The 26492-nt window shown below is 42.5% G+C and overlaps 1 protein-coding gene across 1 annotated transcript in view; it reads left to right on the top strand.

The window, feature by feature from the left end:
* The first annotated feature begins 203 nt into the window (after window positions 1–203).
* LOC126285398 (cuticle protein 8-like) overlaps window positions 204–26492 on the top strand; it is a 48343-nt gene continuing 22054 nt past the window's right edge. Inside the window, exons 1-2 of the mRNA XM_049984742.1 lie at window positions 204–259; window positions 6756–6938. Of these exons, the coding sequence (XP_049840699.1) occupies window positions 245–259; window positions 6756–6938 (198 nt within the window). The 5' untranslated portion in view covers window positions 204–244. The remainder of the gene's footprint in view (window positions 260–6755; window positions 6939–26492) is intronic.

The following is a 26492-nucleotide window of genomic DNA, read 5'->3' as shown; positions in this document are numbered from 1 at the left end:
TGGTAGTCCAGGGCTCGCGAGCTTTCGCCGCTGCTGTTGACAGCTGTGTTAATCGCCCGCAAGAAACGGCAGCGCGCCGTCACAGCATAGCAGGTACCGACTGCTACGGAAAAAGGGAGGCGGATGCTTTTTACGAGGACTTACGCAGACTGTGCCACGGTCGTATCTATAAATGCTCCCGAATTCAGAACAGCAGCACCAGTTCGCTCACAGAAACCGACAGAGTACCTCACTGGGGACAAATATGGTTCATGGACAGGTGAGCTCCATTGACATCAATGCAACAGCTATTACAGTTCACACTCGTCCGCGTGGACACCTCATGTTCCTAACGCTAGGAGAACGCCCTGGAGTTATTTCCCTCAAACAATGACATGTTGCTGTTGGTAATAGCTACTAGCTACTCCGTTTTCTTCCACTGGACAGTTCTTTTCATCACAGTTGTCTTATCTGTCTTTGATTTGGCGTTAAACTATCAGTTCTTCTTGAAGGTATGGTAATGAAAGAAAAGTATTAAATAAATCGAATCATCATATGCTACAAAAAGGTGATAGCGGATCTTAGGCCTCTCTTCGGATATACATGTTCCTAATTTAGATATTTGCTTGATATAGAGAGGAGTAACAATATTTGTCTACGACACATAAACGATCCAAAAGGTATACCACTCTCGCCATAGGATATTCCCACATAAATGTAAATTACAGAAATTACATTGGAAATCTTTCGAGTTGACGCCACTTCGGCGACGTGCTAGTCGATGAGAATGAAATAATGATGATAAGAACAACACAACACCCAGTCCCTGAGCGGAGAAACTGTCCGACTCAGCCGTTAGGCATGACATTCCGTCGCGCTGACCACTCAGCTACCAGGTGTGGACAGAAATTACATTGATCAACCAGAACATTATCACCACCCACCTACTATCGATATAAACCTGTCCAGGCAGTAGCAGCGTGACCTGGCGAGGAATGAGTGCTAGTCAGACACACGCACGATGCATGTAGTACCATCGAGCGTACTGTCCGTGTGTAGAATGGGGAAGGTGCGCGATGTATCTGAGTTTGACGACGGCAGATTGTGATAGCCCGGTGGCTCGCCACGAGCATTCCTTTAACTGCATGGCATGTCGTTTGCTCGAAGAGTGCTATGGCGAGGGTCTTCAACTTGTTGTGAAACCAAGTCCAGACGTCGTGAAGTTGGGCGTTCATCCCTCACTACACATTTCGAACGTCGGATGCTGGACAGACTGGAAAACAGGACAGGCGACAAGCTGTGGCGGAACTTACATCAGACGTTAATGCTGGGCGGAATACAGGTGTGTCTGAATACGCAATGCACCAAACATTCCTGGCCATGGGCTTTTGCAGCTGACGACCCACGCTTCTACCAATGTTAAAACCATGACTGAAGAGGATACGTGCCACCGACACTGGTCGTTGGCGCAGTGGCAGAGCGTTGTATGGTCTGATGATTACCGAATACCTTCTTCATCATGCCGTTTGGTGTGTGCGAATCCGTCGTCTTCTAGGGGATTTACTTCTTGACTCCGGTATGGTGGGACGGTGACAAGCTGGCTGCAGCTCCATTATGCTGTAAGGAACATCCACTTGGGTATTCATGGGTCCAGTAGAGCTCGTGCAAAGTACCATGAGGGCCAAGAAGTATCGTACACTGTTTGCAGACCACGTACTCCACTTCTCGACATCATGTTTTACAACAACAGTCGCATTTTTCAGCAACATAAAGTGCTATGTCACAAATCCAGGAGCGCGATAGAGTGGTTCGAGGAACATAGTGGCGAGTTCCAATTGATGTGCTGACCCCCCAACCTGACCGAACACATCTGGGATGTGACTGAACGTGGCGTCAGAGCTCGTCGCCCCCGCCCTACATCCTCCGAATTTACGAGAATTAGGTGACCTTTATGTGCATATATGTTGTCAGCTCGCTCGACCGACGTACCAAGGCCTCATTACTTCCACGCCACGGAGTGTCACCGTTGTTATCCGTGTCGAAGACGGACATACCAGCTATTATGTAGGTTGTCATAATGTTCTGGCTAATTTGTGTATACATCTTTATATGACCCACGTATTCCTGTATTTTCTTTAAATCTGCAGGTATTAGGTATTACAAGCAGAATCTTAAAGCAGAGAACGTCCTGAATCACAGTAACTGTCCAGTGATATTCTGACTGCGCTCAGGTTTCGCAGAAGGTGTAACAGACAGTAGGGGTGACATTAATAGACTTGTAGTACCAAGCGCTTTCTTTTACTCTTTTGGCTCCCATGAAATTCTGTGTCTATATTCTTACATGACTTAGGTGTTTTCTTAGTGAATCTATGATGTGCACTGTATAGCGACCTATTCGATGAGTTTATTTCTTGAAAAGCTGTTTAAAAAAAGAATGTCGGCAACTACTACTTCAGCGACGTTTCTTTCAAAAGGAGTAGTAATTTTACTTATAATTTTATGTAGTCAAGAGGAAACAACGTTAAAAATGAGTTATCACTATAATGTTTGGCAGCCGCAATCAGTGTGCCTTGTGTGCCTGATCACTCGTAGTGAAATTTTATCTATAGTGTTCAAATATTTTTTCCCTTTCATCGTCGATCAATAGGTATAAAAAGCAATATGTATGAGATGAGATTCTTTTGGTTTTTGACTGCTCATTTCCACAGCGGCGCAGTTCTATATGTTATGCGAAACTGCGATATTTGGTTCCCACCTCGTTGTGGAATATACCAAATGGGCGGATGTTCTCATGGGTGTCTTCAAGGTAAAGAAGTTTATATGATATGTTCTCTTGCCTTTTCATACGACAACACGTCCGTACTGTTTCACACTGACAGTGAGAAATAAAATTTGTGATTGTTACATTTGTACTTTTCTTTTCTTTAGATTGCTCCTGTTTGATCAGTATTAACGAACTTACGTAGCTGTGTGCTTTGCAGGAAAGTTGACCATCTGTGTCATCTGATTTGTGTACTGGGAACTAAACATATGTCTTCTTGAATTTTTGTGTCAGTAGACTTACAGCGAACTTCATTCGCTGCTACTCACTGTAATGCTTGTTGCATGATTAGCGCTCAGCGGTAATGAATCAGGGTCTTCATTACGAGTTTTATTGCTTAATATTTGTCGTTGGAACTATCCGCGCAATGATTTTTCTTGATTAATCATCACTAGCCTACTAAATTGTGATCTGAGTCGATGTCCTTTCCTGGATACGCTTTACAATCCAATATCTGAGTTCGGAATCTCTGTCTGACCGTGATTTAATCTAATTAAAAATTTTCCCGTATCTCCCGGCCTTATTCAAGTATACATCCTCTAGGTGAATATTATTGCAGAATCAATTATTCTTTCTCCTCTCTCATTCGTAGTACCAGGCTTATAGTCGCCCTTAACTCTTTCTTCTGCTGCATCCTTTACAACCGCATCCCAATTCTCCATCACTATTAGATTTTCAACTCCCTTTATGTGTTGAGTTACCAGTTCAGCATCGTCATATATTTTCTTTCTTTCATCATCCTCAGTTTGCGGTGGCTGCATGTATACCTGGATTATTGTTGTCGGTGTCGGTTTGCTATCGATTCTGATGAGCACAACCCTACCACTGAGCTGTTCACAATCGCTCACTCTCTACCCTACTTCCTATTCATCAGGAACCCTACTCCCGTTCTGCTGCTGTTGGTGGTATCCTTATGTCATCTGACCAGAAATGCTTGTATTCTTTCACTTTCCTGAGACCTACAATATCTAGATTGAGTCTTAGGATTTCCCTTTTCAGATTTTCTAGTTTCCCTGTCAAGTCCAGATTTCTCACATTCCACGCCCGTACTCGTAGAACGTTTTCGTTCCGTTGATTATTCGATCTTCTTCTCGCGATCACCTCTCCCTTAGCAGTCCCGTCCCGGAGATCTGAATGGGAGACTAGTCCGGAATCTTTTGCCAATGGAGAGACCATGAAGACACTTATGCAAGTTCAGGCGACGCGGGCAGTGAATACCCATAATGCGTCTTTAATGCAATGGCTTTCCTTTGTCTTCTGTATCCTCATACCATTGCTCATTGCCGATTCTTCCCCCTTTAGGAGAAGTTTGCCACCCCAAGGGTAAGAGAGTGCCCTAAACCTGTGTCCGCTCCTCTTTCACAAGACATTTGGCAGAATGAGGATGTGGTTCCGGCGAAGGTTCGAGTCCTCCCTCAGGCATGGGTGTATGTGTTTGTCCTTAGGATAATTTAGGTTAAGTAGTGTGTAATGTTAGGGACTGATAAGTCCCATAAGATTTCGCACACACTTGACATTTTGAATGAGGATGTTTAGTTATGCTATGTCTTCGGCAGCCATTGCTGATGATACACTCCTGGAAATGGAAAAAAGAACACATTGACACCGGTGTGTCAGACCCACCATACTTGCTCCGGACACTGCGAGAGGGCTGTACAAGCAATGATCACACGCACGGCACGGCGGACACACCAGGAACCGCGGTGTTGGCCGTCGAATGGCGCTAGCTGCGCACCATTTGTGCACCGCCGCCGTCAGTGTCAGCCAGTGGCATACGGAGCTCCATCGCAGTCTTTAACACTAGTAGCATGCCGCGACAGCGTGGACGTGAACCGTATGTGCAGTTGACGGACTTTGAGCGAGGGTGTATAGTGGGCATGCGGGAGGCCGGGTGGACGTACCGCCGAATTGCTCAACACGTGGGGCGTGAGGTCTCCACAGTACATCGATGTTGTCGCCAGTGGTCGGCGGAAGGTGCACGTGCCCGTCGACCTGGGACCGGACCGTAGCGACGCACGGATCCACGAAGTGCCGTAGGGGACCGCACCGTCACTTCCCAGCAAATTAGGGACACTGTTGCTCCTGGGGTATCGGCGAGGACTATTCGCAACTGTCTCCATGAAGCTGGGCTATGGTCCCGCACACCGTTAGGCCGTCTTCTTCTCACGCCCCAACATCGTGCAGCCCGCCTCCAGTGGTGTCGCAACAGGCGTGAATGGAGGGTCGAATGGAGACGTGTCGTCTTCAGCGATGAGAGTCGCTTCTGCCTTAGTGCCAATGATGGTCGTATGCGTGTTTGGCGCCGTGCAGGTGAGCGCCACAATCAGGACTGCATACGACCGAGGCACACAGGGCCAACACCCGCCATCATGGTGTGGGGAGCGATCTCCTACACTGGCCGTACACCTCTGGTGATCGTCGAGGGGACACTGAATAGTGCACGGTACATCCAAACCGTCATCGAACCCATCGTTCTACCATTCCTAGACCGGCAAGGGAACTTGCTGTTCCAACAGGACAATGCACGTCCGCATGTAACCCGTGCCACCCAACGTGCTCTATAAGGTGTAAGTCAACTACCCTGGCCAGCAAGATCTCCGGATCTGTCCCCCATTGAGCATGTTTGGGACTGGATGAAACGTCGTCTCACGCGGTCTGCACGTCCAGCACGAACGCTGGTCCGACTGAGGCGACAGGTGGAAATGGCATGGCAAGCCGTTCCACAGGACTACATCCAGCATCTGTACGATCGTCTCCATGGGAGAATAGCAGCCTGCATTGCTGCGAAAGGTGGATATACACTGTACTAGTGCCGACATTGTGCATGCTCTGTTGCCTGTGTCTATGTGCCTGTGGTTCTGTCAGTGTGATCATGTGATGTATCTGACCCCAGGAATGTGTCAATAAAGTTTCCCCTTCCTGGGACAATGAATTCACGGTGTTCTTATTTCAATTTCCAGGAGTGTATTTAATCAACAGTTAAGCAGTGGCGGTGTTTAGAACTCAGGACCGAGGATGATCTAATTACTAATCATAGTCGTTACACCTAGACGACGTGTGGTATGCCTGCATGTGTTGCACTGAAAACAGTACACACTAACGACATATGCCGCTGGGAATTCGGCGGCGTATGTGGTTCAGCGTGACGGGCGGCGGCACACCTTGCACTCGATGTTAGGAACGACACTGAAATACAGTTTGAAGGACAACTGAATGGTCACGGTGGTGCTGTTTCATTGCAGTCTCGATCACCACTAATGGGCCACGTGTGGAGGAATGTGAAGAGCATAGTTTACGAGAATCCAGTCGATACTCACACGGACCTGGTTGGGATTATCGCAGCCGCAGAAGTAGTAAAAACTAATGGATTTATTGAGCGTGTAAGGCAGTCATTTTGCGTCTATGTGCACTCAGTTTTGATCGTAATAGTCGGCATTACCGGCAAGGGAAGGTTCTTCCTTTAATACGTGCTGTACTGTACACTGAGAGAGCGGACTGAAATTATTGTGACAAAAGCGTATTTGTTTCGTCTGACGGTTGTTGCATTACTCTGTGTTGTGTGTTGTACCTTTTGGTTATTGCACATTACGATCTTCTTCACTGCTGTGAAAGTATGTCCACATACACAAGTTTGGTGGTGCTAACAAACCGAATAAATCATAATAAAATTATTACTCTGTAACGAGCTGCCGGATACCGTAGATACCTTAAGCCAAAATACTGATAAAGTATCAGTGAACAACCTCTGAAAGCTTGTCCATCGATTGCTGATTTACCCTGTACAAGTATCTCAATTTTAGCAATTAGATACTAACTCGAACCGTACCTCATATTTAACATTACTAGCACATGTTACTGTCGTGCACGAAATGATTTATAGACGTCGTATGTTCATTCATACATTCGCTAATGTAAGTCGCTTTGCTGCTGCCTACAAAACGCCATATTCCTGCAGGTGGTGTCGGCTCTGCTGTTGGCGGTGATGGCTGCCACATGTCACCAGGCGATGTGTGGCCACGCCCACTCCTACGCCCACCAGACGAGTCCTGTGGTGGGTCCCGCCCACCCAGTCACCGTGGGACACGCCGGCTATGGGGGATACGGACACGGTCACGGAGGACACAGTGTCGACTACGTGGTAAGGCCCTAGCATCAATTCCTATCAGTGATTGTGAATGGACCACTACTGTCTCTGAGCAAGACATTCCATGATTATTGTGGCCAATGTATTAATGCAAAATCCATGTTATACACCAATACTGAACTTCCGAAAATTACGAATTAACCTGCTGAAAACCAGAAAATATTTCAATAACACAGTTAACGACTGATTTTACTTACCAAAAATCAGGAAATACTTGGGGTCACAGTCAATCTGTGTCATAACAAGCTGAGGGTTTGCACACGCGCGCGCACACAGACACACGCAGACAGTCAGACACACACACACACACACACACACACACACACACACACACACAAGCGCGCGCGCGCGCGCGCTCGCGCGCGCGCGCACGCAAAGAAAAATTCATTTCACCATTACTATGAACGAAGATACGTGCATGCGATGGAGTTTCGTAAACGAGAAGAAAAATCACAGCTATTTCTATCTGTTCACAATACGCGTCTGTTCCCTCCAGACGAAACGCGTACTCTCTCGCCATCTCTCTCTCGACTTCGGCTGCCAATTTCTTACAAACCTGTAAGTCAGTTATTCAGTATCAATGAAAGTAATGAGGGTACTCATTTATCATTAGGCCTTGTGAAGGAATGCTGAAAATCACTTCAACACAGCTATGGGAGTATCAGTTCCACTTTTTGCTAACTATGGCGCAAAAGTGAAGAGTATCAATCCGTAAGTATAAGTGAACTGCTTTCTACCCGGTCTGGATTAAGTAAAAAGATTTATTATGTAATTTTTGAAAACGTTTCTATTTGAGCAATTAGCGTTTCGTGGAGTCGTAGCATCTGCTCCGATAAAAAGAAAAAAAGAGGTTCAGTTGGCTCTGAGCACTATGAGACTGAACACCTAGAACTTAAACTACTTAAACGTAACTAACCTAAGCACATCTCACACATCCACGCCCGAGGCAGGATTCGAACCTAGAACCGCACGGCCACCGCAGCCGGCGCTGCTCCGTTCAGCACTACCGTCTACGATCAGCGTGTTGGGTTGGAAGGTGGTCTAAAGCAGACAGTAACCGGTAACCTCATATAAGAAAAAAAGTTTGTTTGCGGTTGTGACTGTTCAGGTTAATTTTTAAGATTTATAGTGTGGTTATAGATTTCAACATTTGCTAGTCAGGAGATGAAAATAAGGTAGCAACCGGCAAGAACAATTCCATATTCTTGTGTAACTTCTGCTTTTGCTCTTGTAATAATATTCCCTCATGTTGCTATTGCTGCCACGTCGAGTGGCCGCGCGGTTTGAGGCGCCATGTCACGGGTTGCGCGGCCTCCCGCCGGAGGTTCGAGTCCTCCGTCGGGAATGGGTGTCTGTGTTGTCCTTCGCATAAGATACATAAGATAATTTAAGTGGTGTGTAAGTCTAGGGACCGATGACCTCAGCAGTTTAGTCCCTTAGGAATTCACATACCTTTGAACATTTTGTTGCTGTTGCTATGTTCCAAATGGTGGTCAACATCTTATAAATTAATGTTGGCTCCTTGTTAACTTACGGGCTTATGAAATTCCCTTGCTGAATATCCTCAAAGCCAGAACCTTGTTTCTCGTGGTTAGAACGTTTAACGTCTTAGGAATCCACGCAAAACTCACGGCTCATCCTCATAACTTCTACCAATTTATCTCTCTCCTACTTAAGAAATTTCAAGCAAACTGTTTTAATTTTCGAGGTAGTTTCAAAGCATTTTACATCCCAGTGAAAGATAAGGTCTGAAAACGCCTCCTAGATTTGGTTATTCTAAAAGGGTTACTTTTTTTCAACCACAGTTCGGTCGTGACATTGGGACCAAAGTGAATGTCCGGTGAGTTTTACAAAGATGTATTGCAAGATGTATCCCCATCCAATTTCGTCACGTCGCGTTTTACAGTTCTGGGTGCTCAGTGAACGAGTAAAGATGTCTAGAGCAACAGTGTCTCCCGCCAAGCGTGAAGTGCCTGCTGGGGGGTTTCGCCTGATTTCGTGCAGCTTACATGACGTAACTGTGATGTGTTTCCTTCTTCATGACAGTTCTCGAACGCACTGTGCAGGTGCAACGGAGACGATCCTGTAGCGTTTTCAATGGGAAGTGTTTGATCACCCGCCACCCAGCCCGGACGTGGCTCCCTGTGATTGTCATTCCTTCGCTCACCTGAACCGCTGGTTATGTGTACATCATTTTTGCACAGACTACGAGCTGCACACCGGCGTAGGGAATTGGCGAAAATAGCGGGAGGCTGCTTTCTGTGACGAGGGTACTGGAAAGTTGGTACCACGCTACGGCACATGTCGAAGTCGGTGTGGCGGCTGTGTAGTAGCTGGGAAGTATAGATAAATGTTGCAAATAAATTTTTTTATCTTCCCTGTGATTTCCATTTCGCCACTGATCGGAGGCTGAAATAAAAAATAGCCCTCGTATCTTCCAAGGGTGGTAAGGCCAGCAATGTAAGTATGAATTTTCTATGAGGTAGGGACAGGTACTGACAAAATTCGAGCTCTGAGGCGGATTGTGAATCGTGCATGGATAGCTCAGTCGTTAAGTACGGTGCCAGCTATAGACAAGGTGCAGCTTTCGAGTCCCAGACCAGCGCGCAGTTCTAATTATTCGGGAACTTTCAAAACGGCGTACACTTTGCTGCAGAGATACATACCGAAGGAAAAACTGTTTTCATGTCTAAACTGATTTTGACACTAGACTAACACAGGGCTTTTATCAACAACCAACAAATAAAATTACGAAGTAGTTTAATGTGACTAACGTGACTGTATGCTTTCGCAGGCGTACCCGAAGTACGAGTTCGAGTACGGGGTGTCTGACGGTCACACAGGGGACCACCACTCCCAGAAGGAGCACCGCGACGGAGACGTGGTGACGGGCGAGTACTCGCTCAAGGAGGCGGACGGCAGCGTGCGCACCGTCAAGTACCACGCAGACAAGTCCGGCTTCCACCCCGTCGTGCACCACTCGCATCACGGTGAGACTCCGACTTGTTGTAATCTTCAATTCGAAGACTAATTTGATCGAATTCTCTCCGGCCATTGTGGCCGAGCGGTTCTAGGCGCTTCAGTCTGGAACCGCGCGACCGCTACGGTCGCAGGTTCGAATCCTGCCTCGGCGTGGCTGTTTGTGATGTCCTTATGGTTAGTTAGGTTTAAGTAGTTCTATGTTCTAGGGGACTGATGACCTCAGATGTTAAGTCCCATAGTGTTCGGAAGCATTTGAACGATATGATGAAATTTTCCGTGCTAGTCTATCACATTCGAGTTTTTTCATCTCTCCCTAACTACTGCAATCTGCTTCCGCTTGAACCTATACAACCCGTTGGCAAGCCTTGTTATTTCTTTACAATTGTTACCCTCCATACTTACCTTCATCACCAAACTGATGATACCTTGATGTGCTCGAATGTGTACTGTCAACTGATCACTTGTTGTTGTGCCCTAAAGCTCGTCACTTCCAACTTTGATTCCTACGTCTTCGTTAGTTATTTCATCGACCCATCTAATCTTCAGCCTCCTTCATTGCAGAAACTTCTATTCCCTGTTTCTCAGAACTGGTTGTCGTGCAGTTTTCACTTTCATACGAGGCTACACTCTTGACAAATTTCTTCAGAAACGTCTTCGTAACATTTGTACTAGATGTGAGTAAATTTCACTTTTTCACAATCGTTTTTCTCGAAACTACTAGTCTTCATTATGTATCCCCTCTATTTCGCCCATTGTCCGTTATTGTGATTCCCAATTATCGGAATTCTTGTACCAGTTTTAGTGCTTCATTTTCCAAACTAGTTCCCACAGCGCTGCCTCAATTAATTTGTTTACATTCCATTACCCTTCTTTTACTTTTGTTTATATCCAGCCTCTTTTGACGACGTTTTCCATTTCGTTCAACTAATCTTAAAAGTTCTTTCCAACCTCTGCTAACCTCAAACTTTTCATGCCTCCTCTCTATACTTTTCCTTTCCAGATTTCTCCTTGGTTTCCTTAACTGCTTTTTCAATGAGCGTCTACAGATTTATAGACAATGGGCACACTCTGTAACCCTGTCTCAGTCCCTTATCGAGTTGATTGATGCAATGCAGGAGTAAGTGTGAAGAACAAGAATGTGCTGATGGTTGATCCTAGCAATGCACTAATAAGAAGAGAAGATCTTAGTTACGGATTCTGTAAAATAAATTCCTGTATTTTCAGGAACAGCCTGGAGTTTTAGGGACGCTCATGGAGATGGAAATGTACTGCAATGCTTACTTTAAAGAGAGCAGGACTTACAGCATTTTTTTTCCTCGTCTAGTTGTCTATTTTTAGTTGATGGAAAACTGTCAAAGCTGCAGTGAGATAAGAAAGAAAGCAAGATTAGTGTTTCACGTTCCGTCGATGACGAGGCAGTTAGATCTCAAGCGCTGATTGGGGAGCGATGTCAAAGGAAATGTTTCCCTTTCGACAGAACAATCTCGACCTTATCCTTAAGTGATTTAGAGAAGCCCAGGAAGGCGTAAATCTATATGAACGAATGGGGATTTGAATCATCATTTTCTAGAATGGTTCGTCTTTCCACTGCGCCGCTCACCCAGCCTCGCTCTTAAGTCGGCTAATTTATACCAGTCACAAGTGAATGGTTGACTAAATAGTTTCATCACTCGTGAAATTTCATTACGAACCCTAGCGTAGTGTTACTTGTGAAAAGGACCTGACAATGATTATTCATTAAAGCCATAGTTGCATTAAATGTTGACTGTTATCGATTGTTGCTGTTATGCGCCATCATCAGATACTGTCAGGTGGTTTACTGTATAACTCCTGATCTTCAAGTTAAGTATTTCTGTACTGAGGCAACCATACACGGCGACGAAGTTGACCTGTTTCAGAGTTAAAATTCTGAAACCATCTGAAGATGGCCATAATGGTCGAGCCAGTAGTCGCTAGTAAGTATTACATCGCAACTATGACTGTCGTAAATAGTCAATTCTAACTTTCCAACAGTTGTTGTGTCTCATTTTTGACACTTTGTCTGGTCTTACAAAAAGAACTGAATTTATCGAAAAGTAATGTTATTTGAATTTCGTATCTGATTTTTTCTCTACAGTCAGATTAAAATTAAGCACTGGGAGGAATTATCATGCACAGAGACAGGAACTGAGCCAAAAGTTCACTATGCAATCTTCCAACAAGACAGAGCTCCTGCGCATCGTAGCATTTGTGTTATTTTCTTCATGTGAAACCCTTTCATTGGTAGACTAGGAGGTATGGATTGAATGAAAACCAGAATCCATGGGCCTCATTCCTTTAGCTATTTGCCAGCTCAGTAAGTTACTGTATGACGAACAAGTCAACTATATTCCAAATTTGTAGAAGAGAAACAGAATGACATTTGGTACAGATAATGGACTGTCATTAGTTCTATATAAGTTCGGTAACAAATGGAAGCCAAATCGAACAGCAGTAAACTTACGACGGTTTGTTGATTATCTTATTTAGTACACATTTGAAAAATTGATTGTTGAAGCTTATTTCGGTAAATGATACCAAGTATGTATTTGAAAAGTTGATTGTTCAAGTTGATAACGGTAAGTGATACCAACGTCTTTGTCTGTGGTTTTACGGACTCGCGGTATCATAGCTACATTTCGTACTAAGCTGTACAGTGAAGCAAATGCTTAAAAATGGCGAAGGGCTAATATTTTGAAGATGGTCCTATATGATCTGTGACAGGTATTAGATGATTTGTTGAAGGCTCTAACAACTTCTTTGCATTGCAAGGCTAATTCTTGTATTTACTGCTCCTCAGGTTACGGGGCCGCTGTGGGAGGCGCTGGACTAGGACATGGGTATGGATACTACTGAAGATGTCCCGCTGGCCTCCAGAGCATATAAATAGTACTCCTGTAATGGACGTAACGACGGACGTGTTATGTTAACATATTAATGTCAATAACTGTACGTTATTATTCCTTTGAATACACTTTCTTGAGTGTGGTATTGATATAATCTGATGATAACACAGCAAAATTCCTATCATTGAAGGTACGAGCTATCTTATCATACCAAATGAATCAGAATGGTGAAGTTGTTCTTATTTTCTTCCTAGTGTAAATATAATCTGTGTTGCATGTTGATTTTATACATTTTTGTACTGTTTCTGTAAAATATCTAAAAATAATAAAAACCAATTTATGCTCGAAAAAGAACAGATTTATTTTATTTAGCTTGCCAGATAAGGCGCCTCTGCTTTCTTTTCCAGTTATGAAATCCAAGGAAAATATCGAGTCAGATCAAAAATGGTTTTGGATAATTCAGTTTTAGAACAAGTCTCTCAAATCTCTTATTTAGGCTATGCTGTAGGTTTTTCTTTGTACCCTTTTATTGAAAATAACATACACAAATTACAAGCTGTCTGTGGTACCATTAGCAGAACATTGGGCCATAAAGAAAATAAAGAAACTATCATGACATTCTGTAAGTAATGGCGGTTCCTGTATTGTCCTACGGAAGCTGGTCTACCACAAAAAAAGAAAAAGAAATGAAATTCAAACAGCAGGGATGAGGTTCCTAAGAAAAACGAAGGGCTGCACAAGAAGAATTTGATTAGAAACGAAGGTATTAGACAGAAATAAATAGTTTCAGCATGAGCGGAAAAACTCAGAAATATCGTGAAGACTGAATACGACACCTTATGAAAATTCCGGGTCACAGAATTCCTCAAAAGATCCTGAATGACAAGTCGACTGAGAAAAGAGGTATTAGGATACCTAGAAAAAGATCAGAATAATTTTGTCTGTGAGTTTGGAACAGACAACAGCCTAATCCTTGAAAGAAAGATGATGATGATGAAATCTACACATAAATACTGACTCATTAGAGAAAAAAACATTTGAGAGAATCCATGAATTCCTCAGGTTTTCGCATTGATCATCTGACCGATACAGCTAAGGAATCAGATCGGCCCTCAGGAGCTAGTGCTGATTAATTAAGTTGCGCAATGGAATGTAAAGAAAGAGATAATTTATGGGTCTATGAGGACTGTATCTTTTGAGTGGGTATTACTTTATTTTCTACTAACCAACTCCTGTGAGCTTCATTAACTGCGAAAGGAATATCAAGGGGTAAAATATATTCATAATGTATTCCATAACTGGGAGTTTTTGATATTGAAGGAATTAAACATTCATTATAAGTAGTACTAAATCCAGTATTAGACCCTTGGTGAAACCACCATTTGTTGGCAAAGTTCTTAGGTGGATCTGTGTAGCAATTTAATTACGCCGACTTTCTGTTGTCATTATCTTGTCGCCAAGTTCAACAACAAGTAAGCAGTAATTGCAAAGCCAAGAGGATGATAGCGAAGGAAAGCATATAGATGGGTCAGAGAGACCGATCATTATTTCCATAAAGCCATCGAGTTGACCTGCCCATCAAGCCCCATCATGCTGTTGGTGCAAAGTGTTTTTACCGGTGGGGCATCGTTTCATATTGGTGTCAGGATGAAGGGCACTCAGTCGCTCTTCAGTGTGGATTTCAAGTCTCCCCTCCTGTCCTCCACCATTTCCGCACCCTAGATCTGTTGTCTCTCGTCTGAGTGTCTAAAAACTCAACCCCTCTTGGTCTGTTGGCTGTTTTTCTACTTACTTAATTTTAAGGTCTTCTCCACTCTCCTGTAGTTGTGAAACGTCCCCTTAGAACAATTATACAAGACTGTGCTTAAACTGACACACAATATTTTTAGAGGTACGCAATCTGACTTTCAATAATCCCTACAAAAGAATGGCTCTGACTAACATTATCCTATACGTTTCACAAATCACTTACCTCACAAAAATCTTGTTTACTGGAACTACTGCAATACAGGGAGCGCCACTACTGCCAGCTAAATAAATGATTCAAACTACAGAAGGCAGTAACTACTGATAGGCATAGTTAGCAAATGAAAGATTTTGATAGAGAACAAACAATGTATTTACCTCGATAGTGTTCAAAAGTCATAATGTGTATAGCAGTTCATGACATCCAGTCATTATAATAACAAATAAATGAAATGCACACACTTATCGATAAAATGTTAGTCAAAAGCTAAAATTTTCTCACAGTTCATAGAGACAGTCCTGATAATTCATCACAGTAAAATTGCAGTGTTTTTTTTTTCTCAAAGTCTGAGCAGTAAAAGAAAACGCACACGGAAGTAGTGGAATTCCATGCAGTCTTGAAGTAGTGTTGTCCTTCCAACGGAAAGACAGTGCTGGCTCTTGACATGTAGACAGGTAATGGGCCACAACAGAGCAAACCCACAGCAGAGTCATTCGAAGTTTTGAAGAATATTGGTAGGTAGGTCATCACAGAGTAGACCCATTGTAGTCCTGGTAGAGATTAAGGTATTGGTGGGCAATCAAAGGTGCAGACCCACTATACTCCGTGTAGAAATAGTGGTATTGTTGGGCCCTCAAAGCTGCAGACCCACTGTAGTCCTTGTAGAGACGGCCAGCAGCCATCTGTTGAGACTGTGCAGGTGCACAATCACCATCGAAGAGTCTTGCAGACAATATGGCAAGTACATGAACCACCACTTGTGCACTCACAAAATTTTGTTTTGAAATGTCCTTAGAACCAGTAATGCTGTTATCCAGTCCCTTGCTGAATTATTAACACACATGCAGACCTACTCCTCACATATTTTCCATATACTATGATCAACAGAAATGTGTGCAGTGAAATGTAACTTACAAGTTACTTAAAGTGATGAACTGGTGTCAATTACAATTTTATAACATAAGAATACATTAACAAAGGTACAAAATACATCATTAAAGAACATAACAATACAGATAACATTTGTAGTAATAGGGGCTTTACAAAAGAGTACAAATAAACATATACATCAGTGTTACAAGAATTATAACATAAGTACATACAGAAAAGATCAGAATAACTTTTGAAACATCAACTTCACACATGAACATTAAAACAAAACAGAATAAATAATGTGTAAACATCTTTACCAAGTAAATAACATGTTATTAAATGCAAATTATATTTGAGGATAACATTATTACTCATCATAGTGAATGTAGCTTAGCATTAGAAGAGAAAAAAATTCTATGAAACAGTACACAGAGGCAGGAAGAAAACAAATACACAAGGATACACAAACACATAGTGGGATAACACAAAAGGAAAGGACAGGGTTTGTTTTCCGTGTAACATTTGGTACTGCAGTCCAACCCAAAACTTCATTCTGTAGATCTTTCGTCGTATCTCAACATTTGTTTCCACTAAAAATATCCTATCCAAGCATGCTTTCTGTATTTTTTTCACATCCTCTTTCAAAAATATTTTTTCTCCACTGTACACTACTTTTTTGGCCAAATCATTTTCTTATAACTTCTCAATGCATTTCTTCCAATTCCTCATAGTTAGTTTCTTATATAGTCTACCCCCTCTTAAGCTAAAATAAAATCTACTGAGCTCAGATGCTAAACTAAGGGACGAGGCAATGCAGCAGCACAAAACAATTAATACAAACAGCAATGAAAAAATGTAACTTGTCGAAGCAGGCAGCAATATTACAACTAATATAAGGCAATATAACTTATACCTAAACATGACAAAGCTCAAGCAGAAAAAATAGTACACTAAAGACAACAATGCATATACGGGAAATGTATATTCACATCTTAATGTCTATATAATTAAAGTGGTGCACCACAAAAACTTATACTATGAAATAAATTACCAAGTACTTGAAAAGAAAATTATGTATGCAGTTACTGTTACTAGTCCCTTCTTATTGTTCTTTCCTTTCCAAGTGCTCCTTTTTTTGAAGAATGTGGATCATAAAATTATTATTTAACAGATCTGTTGACAGAAAGTTTTCACATTAGCAAATGCATTTAATTTAATTTTATAAAACCAATGCTGTAACACAGCTGGAAAACAGATATCAAATGAAATAAGCAATTATGCAAAGTAAAGAATAAAAACATCATTCAATAGCTATGTGGCATTTCATAAGTCAGTAGAAGTTCTCTCAACTCTCGTAGAAAGACACTTGTCATAATCAGGTTTGCAGATGTAAGAATGTTTCCAAGTAATGAGCGTGTCGTATTTGCGGTGCTTTCTACAAAGGAATGTCAATAGCGAGGATAATGACCTCTTTTTTTTCTCCACCTGTGCCTCTGAAAGGCACAAACTAATGGCTTGTGTCCAGGTGGCTGTCGCCCAGCTGGGTGCCCACGACGCATTACGTGCAGGTGGTCACTTAACTCTCTTACCGAAATATTTACGACACCAGTTTCCGCTACAGTGGCAGTCTCATATAAAAAATTTCACAGGCCAAGAATTTGCGTTACAAATCTGTAGAAACAAAATCCGATTGATATAACAGTGTCCAAAAAAGTTCCGTCAGCATTGTAATACATTCATGCATTTACATACATTTCATAACCCTTAATGTACGATTCTTGGTTTCCAACAACCTTTTCCACAAACCAGAGTCCCTAACCACTACTCATTATTCCTTACCTTATTATACATATACATATTCGTATACATTTCTTCAATATTTCATCATAATAAATATGTAGCATTATCAAATTCCTCATATAGCATCAGCTTGTTGATCATTAACATACCGCAACAGCGTAATACACATCGTCATCATAACATCATAAAACCTCAGCCAAATCTCAAAATCGTCGTGGCTTCCTTCAATAATTTCAAAACCTAAAAATATTCTCTGCTCATGTCAAAAGTGTCATCTACCTCAAACGTACTTTAAAAATCATGATCCCATACCAAATACATCATTCAAAGCTCTCGTAGTATCACAATGGTTCTGAAAAAATATGAACATTTCACAAAGTACAGACGAAACACAATTTCATAAGTGTGAAGTTATCACACTGAGTAATTACGTAAACATCTATCAGTGATGTAGTAAAATAAATATTTGTCTCTCTCAGTTAAATGATCAGACAGCTGTATCATTCTGTGTTAGAGAAATATGGTACCGATATGTAAAGTTGTATAAGCAAATACCATATTAACTAGGGTTCCTTGTGCTTGGCATACACATGGTACACAAAGTAAGCGTGCACCCCCCTGAGGATGAATGTAATTATATCCTCAGGTGTTACAGATTACAGCAATGGAATGAAATGTATCACGGAAAACCTTTGTATCATTGTACTTCAAATATCTTTAAAAATAAATGTTTTAAGTACAAAATTAATCACTCAAATACGTGTACTGTAGCGCTAAACTGTGCGTCTTTTTGTAAGCTAATCTCTGTGGAAGTGTCGTAGTTATCGTCCTCTGAAAGCTAAGTTCTGCAGAAGTCAATGTACTTACCTCATGATAAACAAAAGTGAAATGCTTTGCGTATAAATATCTTAGTTATTAGGCTTATTGCCTTGATGAAGAAAGTACTGTGCTGTAATGTATTGTTGTGCTACAGAAAAGGCTGTCTCATTGTAGCTATACCACAAAAGTTACTACTAGAACATGTTTTCATTTCCAGAAGAATTCAGAAAAACTGTGCAGATATAAAACAGAAACACTGCAAAAGCAACATTGTAAATTGTCACTCATTAGTAGTGTCGTGATAAAATCATGTAGCTGTCAAATAAACCAAATACTAAGTCATCTTTAATGTCACAAAAACTACTTGAAATAAGGAATGACTTTTCAAGTAAACCAAAATGTTGCATTAAAATCTCATAAGCAGTATATGTTCTAAGTATGTAAGCCTTATAGTCGTTAGTAATCGTGCAACTATCAAGCAAGAATGTACAAATAACAACACTGTGTCGTCTGTTCACTATAACAATGCATTCGTAATTTCTGTTTAAAAATGTTCCCTAGGTTCTAGACTGGATAGTTAACTTCAAAACATTGTTTCATGATAAGTTTCAAAGTGTGACAACGCATACTAGTAACGTGAAGTGAAAATTTTTATAGCAAAGACTAAGTTAATATGTAGATTATCATTCAATAAACGGTTTTACATGTGAAATGTGGTGTAACCCTTTACTCTTCCTCAGTACGCAGCAAATCAACTTGAACGCAATTATCATGCGGTATACGTCGGTAAAGAATAGTGGAATTTTTCTCAGGGTTAGCGTCTATGTTATTTTTCTCTGCGCCAGCCGGCGCACGTGGCTGCCTGCGGTGCGAGTCATTGTCTGTTTCTTTGTTGGCGCGCTTCGTTATTGGGATTAGGAGACCTAACTTCTAAAAATTCACCTTGTCGAGAGTGCCCTGCTCTGTTTGAACTCGCCAGTTCTGATACAATTCGGGTCTATCGTTACGATCATATCGTCTGTCGTCATATCGGTAGATTCCATAATTTCTTTCTTGTTGGTCACGTGGTGGAGAGTTTCTCCCTGAATCTTAACTGCACGCTGGACCGTTGGGTCTAAAGTTATTCTGTCTCCCCTGATAATATTTATTTTGGTTCCCATATTGTCTGTTTCTCTGATTGTCTCTGTGATAGTCACTACCGCGGAGAGGTGATCTTTCCCTGTAATTATTACTCTTCTGCCAACGGTTGTCATACGGGTGGTGTCTGTTTTGGTCACGATTTGTATTGTGAGAATAGCCTTGTCGTGTCCAGTTATTATTTCTTTCATCGCGGAATTGCGACGGATGTGACCTGTAATTGTTGTGTTCCTGTTTTCGCGTTCCGCGATTGTCAGTGAGATTTTCAAATTCTTGTAACAGTCCCTGAAAAGCTTCAATGTCCTCTTTTCAACGTCCTGTCAAAATAATATGTTGTAATGTTCAGGCAATTTGATTAAGCAAATGCGGATGAGTTCTGATGGGCTGTATGGGTTTGAAAGATACTGATTCTTATGTAACATGTCTTCAAAATATTTCACAAGACTGGAAAGTCAGATTGTTCGAAATGTTTCATCATAATGATGCTATGTTTTACTCGGTCTTGTGTAGCTTGAGACCAATATGCTGAGAGGAAGGCATGATAAAATTCTCGTTCATGTGACAATCGTGAATGACCGATCGCATTCTTACAGCTGGTTCTTTCTCTAAGTAACCACACATAAATTCTAATCTGTGCTCTAATGACCAGTATTACAACAATGCCAACCAACCACTGACTGCACACAGCAGCCAGTGATTTTTCATACAGAGCGCTATGTGGCGATAACAATAAAAAAACCTAAACAGCCTACTTACAGTTGCCCTGTATTCCCACTCGCCAGCTGTCACCATCAGGGCCGTCTTCATCTTCCTCTGTCAGACCTCTCTTCTTCACCATTTCAGTACACCTACATATTCCATCGCTTCCCATAGTCCATCGACGGGTACAGAACCATATGGCCAAACTGAACAAAATTTTTAGCATTTTCATTGCTCTTTTTGTCTGTTGGATGATGCGCTCCACATCTGCTTCACAGCTACCCGAGGAATGGATAATCGATACTATGTATTTAAATTGCTATACACCTATAATATTTCCTTGAGGCAGTACTATAACCTGTCTATAACATGCCACTACTAGATATTCTGCTTTGCTTATATTTGTTCCAACACTGCCTCGTTCAGATGCTTCCATAACTTCTTTATAATATACATTTAAGAATATACATTTAAGAATCATGAAAGAAGGTTGTATACGTGGAAGAACCCTGGAGATACTAAAAGGTATCAGATAGATTATATAATGGTAAGACAGAGATTTAGGAACCAGGTTTTAAGTTGTAAGACATTTCCAGGGGCAGATGTGGACTCTGACCTCAATCTATTGGTTATGACCTGTAGATTAAAACTGAAGAAACTGCAAAAACGTGGGAAATTAAGGAGATGGGACCTGGATAAACTGAAAGAACCACAGGTTGTACAGAGTTTCAGAGAGAGCATAAGGGAACAATTGACAGGAATAGGGGAAAGAAATACAGTAGAAGAAGAATGGGTAGCTCTGAGGGATGTAGTAGTGAAGGCAGCAGAGGATAAAGTAGGTACAAAGACGAGGGCTGCTAGAAATCCTTGGGTAACAGAAGAAATATTGAATTTAATTGATGAAAGGAGAAAATATAAAAATGCAGTAAATGAAGCAGGCAAAAAGGAATACAAACGTCTCAAAAATGAGATCGACAGGAAGTGCAAAATGGCTAAACAGGGATGGCTAGAGGACAAATGTAAGGATGTAGAAGCTTATCTCACTAGGGGTAAGATAGATACTGCCTACAGGAAAATTAAACAGACCTCTGTAGAGAAGAGAACCACGTGTATGAATATCAAGAGCTCAGATGGCAGCCCAGTTCTAAGCAAAGAAGGGAAGGCAGAAAGGTGGAAGGAGTATATAAGAGGTTTATACAAGGGCGATGTACTTGAGGACAATATTATGGAAATAGAAGAGGATGTAGATGAAGACGAAATGGGAGATACGATACTGCGTGAAGAGTTTGACAGAGCACTGAAAGACCTGAGTCGAAACAAGGCCCCCGGAGTAGACAACATTCCATTAGAACTAGTGACGGCCTTGGGAGAGCCAGTCATGACAAAACTCTACCAGCTGGTGAGCAAGATGTATGATACAGGCGAAATACCCTCAGACTTCAAGAAGAATATAATAATTCCAATCCCAAAGAAAGCAGGTGCTGACAGATGTGAAAATTACCGAACTATCAGTTTAATAAGCCACGGCTGCAAAATACTAACGCGAATTCTTTACAGACGAATGGAAAAACTGGTAGATGCAGACCTCGGGGAGGATCAGTTTGGATTCCGTCGAAATGTTGGAACACGTGAGGCAATACTGACCTTACGACTTATCTTAGAAGAAAGATTAAGAAAAGGCAAACCTACGTTTCTAGCATTTGTAGACTTAGAGAAAGCTTTTGACAATGTTGACTGGAATACTCTTTTTCAAATTCTAAAGGTGGCAGGGGTAAAATACAGGGAGCGAAAGGCTATTTATAATTTGTACAGAAACCAGATGGCAGTAATAAGAGTCGAGAGGCATGAAAGGGAAGCAGTGGTTGGGAAAGGAGTGAGACAGGGTTGTAGCCTCTCCCCGATGTTATTCAGTCTGTATATTGAGCAAGCAGTAAAGGAAACAAAAGAAAAATTTGGAGTAGGTACTAAAATTCATGGAGACGAAGTAAAAACTTTGAGGTTCGCCGATGACATTGTAATTCTGTCAGAGACGGCAAAGGACTTGGAAGAGCAGTTGAACGGAATGGACAGTGTCTTGAAAGGAGGATATAAGATGAACATTAACAAAAGCAAAACGAGGATAATGGAATGTAGTCAAATTAAATCGGGTGATGCTGAGGGAATTAGATTAGGAAATGAGACACTTAAAGTAGTAAAGGAGTTTTGCTATTTAGGAAGTAAAATAACTGATGATGGTCGAAGTAGAGAGGATATAAAATGTAGACTGGCAATGGCAAGGAAAGCGTTTCTGAAGAAGAGAAATTTGTTAACATCGAATATAGATTTATGTATCAGGAAGTCGTTTCTGAAAGTATTTGTTTGGAGTGTAGCCATGTATGGAAGTGAAACATGGACGATAACTAGTTTGGACAAGAAGAGAATAGAAGCTTTCGAAATGTGGTGCTACAGAAGAATACTGAAGATAAGATGGATAGATCACGTAACTAATGAGGAGGTATTGAATAGGATTGGGGAGATGAGAAGTTTGTGGCACAACTTGACTAGAAGAAGGGATCGGTTGGTAGGACATGTTTTGAGGCATCAAGGGACCACAAATTTAGCATTGGAGGGCAGCGTGAAGGGTAAAAATCGTAGAGGGAGACCGAGAGATGAGTACACTAAGCAGATTCAGAAGGATGTAGGATGCAGTAGGTACTGGGAGATGAAGCAGCTTGCACAGGATAGAGTAGCACGGAGAGCTGCATCAAACCAGTCCCAGGACTGAAGACAACAACAACAACAATATACATTCCGGAAATTGAAATAAGAACACCGTGAATTCATTGTCCCAGGAAGGGGAAACTTTATTGACACATTCCTGGGGTCAGATACATGATCACACTGACAGAACCACAGGCACATAGACACAGGCAACAGATCATGCACAATGTCGGCACTAGTACAGTGTATATCCACCTTTCGCAGCAATGCAGGCTGCTATTCTCCCATGGAGACGATCGTAGAGATGCTGGATGTAGTCCTGTGGAACGGCTTGCCATGCCATTTCCACCTGGCGCCTCAGTTGGACCAGCGTTCTTGCTGGACGTGCAGACCGCGTGAGACGACGTTCCATCCAGTCCCAAACATGCTCAATGGGGGACAGATCCGGAGATCGTGCTGGCCAGGGTAGTTGACTTACACTTTCTAGAGCACGTTGGGTGGCACGGGATACATGCGGACGTGCATTGTCCTGTTGGAACAGCAAGTTCCCTTGCCGGTCTAGGAATGCTAGAACGATGAGTTCGATGACGGTTTGGATGTAGCGTGCACTATTCAGTGTCCCCTCGACGATCACCAGAGGTGTACGGCCAGTGTAGGAGATCGCTCCCCACACCATGATGCCGGGTGTTGGCCCTGTGTGCCTCGGTCATATGCAGTCCTGATTGTGGCGCTCACGTGCACGGCGCCAAACACGCATACGACCATCATTGGCACCAAGGCAGAAGCGACTCTCATCGCTGAAGACGATACGTCTCCATTCGTCCCTCCATTCACGCCTGTTGGGGCGTGAGCGGAAGACGGCCTAACGGTGTGCGGGACCATAGCCCAGCTTCGTGGATACGGTTGCGAATGGTCCTCGCCGATACCTCAGGAGCAACAGTGTCCCTAATTTGCTGGGAAGTGGCGGTGCAGTCCCCTACGGCACTGCGTAGGATCCTACGGTCTTGGCGTGCATCCGTGCGTCCGGTCCCAGGTCGACGGGCACGTTCACCTTCCGCCGACCACTGGCGACAACATCGATGTACTGTGGAGACCTCACGCCCCACGTGTTGAGCAATTCGGCGGTACGTCCACCCGGCCTCCCGCATGCCCACTATACACCCTCGCTCAAAGTCCGTCAATTGCACATACGGTTCACGTCCACGCTGTCGCGGCATGCTACCAGTGTTAAAGACTGCGATGGAGCTCCGTATGCCACGGCAAACTGGCTGACACTGACGGCGGCGGTGCACAAATGCTGCGCAGCTAGCGCCATTCGACGGCCAACACCGCGGTTCCTGGTGTGTCCGCTGTGCCGTGCGTGTGATCATTACCTGTACAGCCCTCTCGCAGTGTCCGGAGCAAGTATGGTGGGTCTGACACACCTGTGTCAATGTGTTCTTTTTTCCATTTCCAGGAGTGTATTTGACGTACTCTCTACTTTGTGGTATCAGTATCTGATCATCGGCAAATGATAATGAGTAGGTAGTACCAAGCTAGAAGGGAAATCCCACATCACTGACTCCCCCATTCCAATATATACTGCATACATATTTTAAATGGAGGCGACATACTGCAGCCCTTCGTAAATCATTTTGATATTTGGAATGTCTCACTCAATTTTATCCCTACATTAACTGCTGCGTACAATTGCTGGAATATTCTTCGAATTAGGGGTATCTGATGTGCTTTACAACTGTATACTCCATCGCTTCCAGTAGTTCGTTGATTGGTACAGAATCATATGCTTTTCCTAAATTCAGAATATTTGGTGAACTTCTTGACCCTTGGAATACACCGTCTCACATGAATGAGATTTTCCCTCTGCAGTGGAGTGTGCGCTGATATGAAACTTCCTGACAGATTAAGACGAGGCACTGGCAGAAGTAAAGTTGAGAGGAAGGTGCGTGAGTCGTGCTTGGGTAGCTCAGTTGGTACAGCACTTGCCCGCGAAAGGCAAAGGTCCCGAGTTCAAGTCTCGGTCCGACACACAGTTTTAATCTGTCAGGAAGTTTCACCTTCTCACTTGATTGTCTATGACTAAAAATATGATCCACACAGGATCTCATTCTCCAACCTGTTCCTCAGTGTGGTGTTGACAGAATTAACAATACTGGTTCCCCTATAATTATTTGCGTGCATCTTCTTTCCTTTTTTGTAGATAGATACACACCACTTTCTTGGTACTTCCTCTCGCTCCACAACGTGTCAGAAAAATTTATATATATAAGTTGTAACGGGAAAGCCTCATCTAGCATTACTTTTCCTCAACAGTAACTGTCGATACCAGTATTATTTTTTTCGAATTTCGGGTAGGTCAACATTATCCCTCCCGCCACCCCCCCCCCCCCCCCCCCCCCTCCATGAAACATGGACCTTGCCGTTGGTGAGGAGGCTTGCGTGCCTCTTCGATACAGATGGCCGTACCGTAGTTGCAACCACAATGGAGATTTATCTGTTGACAGGCCAGACAAACTTGCGGCTCCTGAAGAGGGGCAGCAGCCTTTTCAGTAGTTACAGGGGAAACAGTCTGGATGATTGACTAATCTGGCCTTGTAACATTAACCAAAACGGCCTTGCTGTGCTGGTACTGCGAAAGGCTGAAAGCAAGGAGAAACTACAGCCATAATTTTTCCATAGGGCATGCAGCTTTACTGTATGGTTAAATCATGATGGTGTCCTCTTGAGTAAAATATTCCGGAGGTAAAGTAGTCCCTCATTCGGATCTCCAGTCGGGGACTACTCAAGAGGACGTCGTTATCAGGGGAAAGAAAACTGGTGTTCTACAGATCGGAGTGTGGAATGGCAGATCCCTTAATTGAGCATGTAGGTCAGAAAATTTAAAAAGAGAAATGCATAGGTTAAAGTTAGATATAGTGGGAATTAGTGAAGTTCGCTGGCAGGAGGAACATGACATTTGGTCAGGTGAATACAGGGTTATAAATACAAAATCAAATAGGTGTAATGCAGGAGTAGGTTTAATAATGAATAAAAAGACAGGTGTGCGCGTAAGCTTCTACAAACGTATTATTGTGGCCAAGATAGACACAAAACCCACGCCTACTGCAGTAGTACAAGTTTATATGCCAACTAGCTCTGCAGATGATGAAGAAATTGATGAAATGTATGATGAGATAAAGGAAATTATTCAGGTACTGAAGGGGGACGAAAATTTAATAGTAATGGGTGCCTGGAATTCGAGAGTAGGAAAAGGGAGAGAAGGAAACATAGTAGGTGAATATGGATTGGGAGTACGAAATGAAAGAGGAGGCCGCCTGGTAGAATTTTGCACAGAGCATAACTTAATCATAGCTAACACTTGGTTCAAGAATCGTAAAAGAAGGTTGTAGACATGGAAGACTCCTGGAGATCCTAGAAGGTATCAGATACATTTTATAATGGTAAAACAGAGACTTAGGAACCAGGTTTTAAACTGTAAGGCATTGTAACCAATCTATTGGTTATGAACTGTAGATTAAAACTGAAGAACCTGCAAAACGGTGGGAATTTAAGGTGATGGGACCTGGATAAACTGACTAAACCAGACGTTGTACAGAATTATCACCATTGGGCGAAAGAAATACAGAAGAATGGGTAGCTTTGAGAGATGAAGTAGTGAAGGCAGCAGAGGATCTAGTAGGTAAAAAGACGAGGGCTAGTAGAACTCCT

The sequence above is a fragment of the Schistocerca gregaria genome, chromosome 8, assembly GCF_023897955.1.
Source record: "Schistocerca gregaria isolate iqSchGreg1 chromosome 8, iqSchGreg1.2, whole genome shotgun sequence".
NCBI classification, from domain to species: Eukaryota; Metazoa; Arthropoda; class Insecta; order Orthoptera; family Acrididae; genus Schistocerca; species Schistocerca gregaria.
Note: the sequence above shows the minus strand (reverse complement) of the source record. Positions and strands in the feature narration are given on the sequence as shown.